Source organism: Labrus mixtus, chromosome 8 (genome assembly GCF_963584025.1).
Source record: "Labrus mixtus chromosome 8, fLabMix1.1, whole genome shotgun sequence".
Classification (NCBI taxonomy): Eukaryota; Metazoa; Chordata; class Actinopteri; order Labriformes; family Labridae; genus Labrus; species Labrus mixtus.
The window spans coordinates 29,075,047-29,081,449 of NC_083619.1; the positions used below are offsets into that span (position 1 = coordinate 29,075,047).

General features: G+C 42.9%; 1 protein-coding gene across 1 annotated transcript in view; it reads left to right on the top strand.

Moving 5' to 3' along the window:
• The first annotated feature begins 3,684 nt into the window (after positions 1-3,684).
• LOC132978409 (E3 ubiquitin-protein ligase TRIM35-like) overlaps positions 3,685-6,403 on the top strand; it is a 3,038-nt gene continuing 319 nt past the window's right edge. Inside the window, exon 1 of the mRNA XM_061043617.1 lies at positions 3,685-6,403. This exon is cut by the window's right edge and continues 319 nt beyond it. Coding sequence (XP_060899600.1) covers positions 3,907-5,286 — 1,380 coding nt within the window. The 5' untranslated portion in view covers positions 3,685-3,906 and the 3' untranslated portion in view covers positions 5,287-6,403.

The window sequence follows — 6,403 nt, forward strand, 5'->3', positions numbered from 1 at the left end:
AAATCTTTATTCACACAAATTTCCTAAAACTGTTCAAATAAAATCCCCAGCACATGAACCTCAGACTCTACCCCGTCAGTAACCAAGCGTCGTCGTCGTTTGATCTTCTTAGTCCAGTGGTTCTCAAACTATGGTACCACCGGTGGTATGCGGGCTCCCTGTGCTGGTACGCAAAGGAATCTCCACAATATTAAAAAACCAAAAAACCATAATGGTGGTACTTTGAGAGCCAAATATTTTCGGAGGTGGTACGCAGTCTCAAAAGTTTGAGAACCACTGTCTTAGTCAGTACGTTTACATGCACAGTTAGTGGAGATACAGAATCAGCTCGTCTTATTGGACGACTATTCTTGTCCTAGAATACAAGCACAGAGAGAATCGATTAATAGAGTGAAGTTTGTATCACTCCGCTACAGTAGGTGGCGATATGTTCCCTTTCTGCATGTTACTTACCAAAAAAATCCATATTGGTCGGCCCCTATTTACTTTACCCGTCTTTCTTCTAAACATTTATGCTCTTTGACTTCCGGGTCAAAGCCTGGCGCATGGACTGTGGAGCATGCTCAGAACGCCTCGGCCAGTGTGGGTCTGATTGAGGTGTACACATGAAAGAGTAGAACGACCTCCAACCACATTATCTAATGCTAATGCTCTTAATCGTCTTTAAACCATGACTGCACTTTACAGCAGCACTAGAGCATTTTATTTATATAGCTACCATTCCAGTGTAGTTTTCAGCCAACAGTTACATGTTTCTTTTCTTGGTCGTGTTTCATCAGCTTGTGTTGCACTGTCCTATGTCTTTTTATTTGTTGTGTAAATCAAATTTCCCTTCCAGGGACGATAAAGGTCTGAACTGAACTGATTATCTAGGTGTGTTAGAAAGACTTCCAGAAACTCGACTGAAGAAGTTAAAGGGAGGGTTGGTAATTTTCTAAAACTAGCACCAGTCGCCCTGACTGCCTGGGGCCTGCAAGTTAAGAAGTCCAAGATCCATTTCACCAACCCAGCATCAAGGTTACAAGTGGACAGCAGTTTATTTTCTAAACTGTGGGGTTGGATCGCATTAAAAGCGGAGGAGAAATCTACTAATAAAAGCCATGAATGTGTTTTGTGACAGGATGACCGTTGTTTGAGCCAAATGCTGACGTGGGGGTACGACATGTTTTTCCAACAGAGAGCAATGAGACGTTTGGCATGAATTAAGCACAGGTCAACCAGTATAGTTTCATGTATTCCCCAACATAAATATTCAGAGTATAGGCCCAAGATGCAGACTCAGGTGTCTGGAATGTCTGGGTTACATTTATTTATTTTAACCGGTTATATAAATCCTCATTATCCAGTTGTATTGAATCAATTTCAGTCTAGTATTTATGTACTGTTCCAGTATGTATGCACTACGTTAGTGTGTGACACAGCCATAGAGTTCTATACAATCCGACCAATAGAGTTGCCCCCTGCTGGACATTACAAATAATGCAGGTTTATGAATGCATGTTTGTAGGGGCTAATTCCTCCTCTAAATGTCCCAAATCGGAGCCAGAATCAAGACATCCCATCTGAGATCAGCTGGTGAGAACACACGTGAGCAATCCACTAGTTCATCATCTGTACCGTGCCCAAGCACGCTTCAACCCTAAAAAACACAACGCTGACAGCCTTCATTATGGAGAAATCCAGAGTGTCATATCTGTATCTGACTCTGTGTTGTTCTCCGATGTGCGGCCGCGGACTCGACTGTGCGTCTCTTTCTCTCTCTCTCTCTCTTTCTCTCTGTCTCTTTCTCTCTCTGTCTCTCTCTCTCTCTCTCTCGTCCGCCTGTTTGTCAACTGAACCCGCTTCATAATAACATAAAGCGTACATGTGTTATATTACGACGTTATGTACAAGAGGTAATCATGCTTTTAGGCATGGTTAGTCCTGGCCAGTGTGACAACGGGCCGTGCCGGCCAGCGTGGGAATGGCGCAGCGGGGGGGCCAATTGTGCTTGAGTATGGCACGGTACGGATGGTCAGTGTGAGCGTGCCCTTAGAAAGAGGCGTTTTTCCTTCTGATTCCAGTAATGACGAGGTAAAATTGCCTCTCAGTGATGGTCTTGACCGGTGTTGAAATCTGGAGTCCGTCCAGTCTGAGACCGAGTGAAAATGCTTTCAATTCTGAGACGAGACCCTCAAAAAGTGGTCTTGAGACCGAGACCGATTTCTATTGAACCAATGTGCCAGCTCGCCCCATCCGTCTTCTGCTGGTGCTCATCTGGTGCTGCTGTGGGGCCTTATCTTACCTGACTCCCCGAGGTCCCTGTGACCCCTCTTCTCAGTTCTTCTTAAATATCATATGTGTATGAATCATCTTTATGTGTATATGGTTTTTTTTTCTCTTTTTTATGATGGTCACATATCCACCTAGCTGTTTTTCAGTTCTTTTCAATCGCTCAAGTTGAAAATCTTTCAACTTTTCAGAAAGGCGCTGTTGACGTCACCGACGCTCTTTTCCACATGTACGATATTCCCCGTAGTTTTGTCTTCTACAGATCGTGTCTTGTACCCTCTATCCTCTTTGCTCCGTGTCTGATCGGGTAATAAACAATCTCAAATATAAAACATGCAGTAAAAAGTAAAGCAGCAGTCTGTGAGCCGCCACACAACGGCTCACAGACTGCGAGCGATCCCGTGAGCACAGCCAGCGCTTTTTTGCCTGGAGAAAAACGCTAGGTGGACACGAGGCCTTATCACTATACCTTTTATTTTATTATTATTTTGTATACTGAAGTGTCTTAAATATCTAGGACAGAGATATTATAGTGATCTTTAAGTGTATACTGCACACATCTGTTAAAGGAGTTTCCTTCAGTGGAAGCTAGGATCCCCCACAGTGGAATGTGAACAAATGGACCCTTATGCCCAGAGGGTTTCCTGGGGACATCTAGACAGGAGATTGTACCTGTGACCTGTGTTGGCCTTTAAGTTTCTGACATACATATAATTGCAGAGGCCCCTGCTGTTGGAAAAGAGGGGTTGTCCTAAAAAACAAACAGATGTCCTCATGTGTCCTGTGACATATATAAATAGCATTCTCAGTGTATGTTCAGGAGAGATCGATATTGGCTTCTTGTCTCTCCTGAGCAGACGTGTTCAGTGATTCTGTATCTTGTTAATAAACACTTTTGTTTGAAAGCAAGTCAGTCTCAACGGCGAATTTCTTCATCATCAAACATATCAACAACGGGAATCCACATCAATAAAAATTTTTTCCATTAATATTTAGATATAGTGTATATTGACTTATTTTTTTAGTTTTAGTTTGTTTCCTCTTTACTTCCCACTCAGCTCCTCTCTTCGATGCATCACACTGCCACACACATTCACACATTTTATAATACACTACCTCAACATAAAAGTTACAGCTTGACTTTCACCATATCTCATTTAAATGTATTTGCCCGTATTGTTGTGTTGTATCTTTGCTAATGTGGTTTAAAGAGTTTTGGACAGCGATGTAGTGGAACTAATAACAAGGAGATTGTCTTAGAGATTCCACTTCAAGCTGCAGGAAGAGAAACGAGACTGTTTTCAGTGTTCCTGCTCTGAAGAAGCTCCGACCCCTCAACTGTTTGGTCTGAGACAAACCAGGAAACAGGCTGTTATTCTGCCTCACTCTGAAGAGACACACACACTGACAGACGGACCGACCTGCAGACACAAACCAGCACGACTTCCACTGAGAGAGGACAGGAAGAGGAGGGGATACTGGGAGTACTTGTTATACTGGGATACTGGGAATACCAACACTTCAACCTGCTGCTGAATCCACAAACTGAACAAGAGTTTCAAAGAAAAACAATCAAAGTGAAAGTAACTCTGAGGGACGGGGAGTGGCTTCCTGTTTTTTCTACTTGACTCTAAAATGGCATCCAAGTTAGAGGAAGGTCTGAGCTGTCTGGTCTGCCTCGAGATCTTTAAAGATCCAGTCACCCTGTCCTGCTTCCACAGTTTCTGTAAAGACTGTCTGCAGAGCTGCTGGAAGGAGAAGGAGAATAAAGAGTGTCCACTCTGTAAGAAGAGACATTCAAATGATTTACCTCCTAACTTTACTTTAAAGAACCTGTGTGAGAGTTTTCTGCAGGAGAGAGATCAGAGAGCTTCAGAGGATCTCTGCAGTCTGCACTCTGAGAAACTCAAACTCTTCTGTCTGGACCATCAGGAGCCGGTGTGTCTCGTCTGCAGAGATTCAGAAAAACACTCGGAGCACAGATTCAGACCCATCGATGAAGCTGCTCGACAACACAAGAAGAAACTTCAGGAAACTCTGGAGCCGGTAAAGAAGAAGTTAAATGTTTTTAAAGAAGTTAAAGTGAAGTTTGATCAAACAGCAGAACACATTCAGGTCCAGGCCCGACACACAGAGAGGCAGATTAAGGAGCAGTTTAAGAAGCTTCACCAGTTTCTAGAAGAGGAAGAGGAGGCCAGGCTGTGTGCACTGAGGGAGGAAGAGGAGCAGAAGAGTCAGAGGATGAAGGAGGAGATGGAGGCTCTGAGCAGAGAGATAGCAGCTCTTTCACACACAGTCAGAGACACAGAGGACGAGCTGAGAGCTGAAGACGTCTCATTCCTGAAAAACTACAAGGCTGCAGTGGAAAGAGTCCAGCAGCGCCCCCTGCTGGAGGATCCACAGCTGCCCTCAGGAGCTCTGATAGACCAGGCTAAACACCTGGGCAACCTGAGCTTCAACATCTGGAACAAGATGAAGGACATGGTCTCCTACAGTCCGGTCATTCTGGACCCAAACACTGCTCGTCTCATCCTGTCTGAAGATCTGACCTGTGTGACACCAGGAGAGAGACAGCAGCTTCCTGATAATCCAGAGAGGTTTAATTATTTCTGGTCTGTCCTGGGCTCTGAGGGCTTTAACTCAGGGACTCACAGCTGGGACGTCCAGGTTGGAGACAGTACATACTGGTCACTGGGTGTGTTAGCAGAGTCTGTAAAGAGGAAGGGAAGCAAACTGTCTGGATTTTGGTTGATAAGGTTCTATGATGGTAAATACAGAGCACTCTCCTCATCACATCCAGTCACTGATCTCTCAGTGAAGAAGAAGCCTCAGAGGATCAGAGTGAATCTGGACTGTAACAGAGGAGAGCTGTCCTTCTCTGATCCTGATACTAACACACACATACACACATACACACACACTTTCACTGAGAGGATGTTTCCATTCATTAATACTGGGAAGAAACTCCCACTGAAGATTTTACCAGAGAAGATCTCTGTGACTGTGGAACACTAATACATGATGATGATGTTCTGAATCTTCGTCTCTGATTCTCTTAGGGTTGTGTGACTGCGTTGTCATGGTGATGATGATGTTGTTTTGTTGAATCATTCATTATAACTTTGAGTATTTCCACAGCAGGTCAAATCTTGATCCTGATTGGTTGGTTTGTTGGAGTCTATTTAAAGATAATCTGCTCAGCGTGTTAACTGGTTAACTCATCTGTTGCTTCAGCTGCTGTGAACGTTTGATTTCAGACTTTTTCACTTGAACTCTAAGGAGTCCCTGAAGGCATCATCTGTATCTTTGTGTGCATTATGAGTTATTATCCTGCATGGAGAGAATGAAACAGTAATGATTATTATCTGATCTGAAATCACTACATTTGTAGAATAATAACTTCAGATCATCACGTTTTACTCTTCTTACTAAATCGTAGTTCCATCTTTAATCTTGTTGGTGCAGTCAGGGCTGTAACCAGGGTTTAGAAAATAGTGAGGTCCAGAATTCTTTCTGTTAATATATCAAAAGTAAACATTTTAATCAGCTTTCATTTCTTTTCCTGCATTCTGGTCAGTTTTTATTCAACATTTTTTGTTTTGTTTCTGCAGAACTTTATGATTCTTATCTCGTCTTTTTGTCCTTCTTGTGTCTTATGCACAATAATGAATGCATTGATTGAATATTTTATAAACATGTGGACTGGACAGTTGACTCTGCACTATTCCAGCTCTGCAAAGTTTCTGTTTACAAGCAGCCAATATGTAAAAGTGATATATAATTTAATACAGCATTATTTTGTTTCTGAACTTGTAAGAATGGCAAACTGAACTTTTAAACATGATCCAGATTGTGATTAATTTTCTGTGACAAATGGTCATACAGTGATTTTATCTTTGATGAAGACAGTTTGGTGACTATCGCACTGAGACAGACAGAGAGAGAGAGAGAGGGAGAGAGAGGGAGAGAGAGAGGGAGAGTGAGAGAGAGACAGAGAGAGAGAGAGAGACACAGAGAGAGAGAGAGCGAGAGAGAAAGAGAGAGAGAGATAAAGAGACAGAGAGAGAGACAGACAGAGAGAGACAGACAGAGAGCAGTTTTTTATTTTTCCTTACTTATTCTTCGGGGCTCT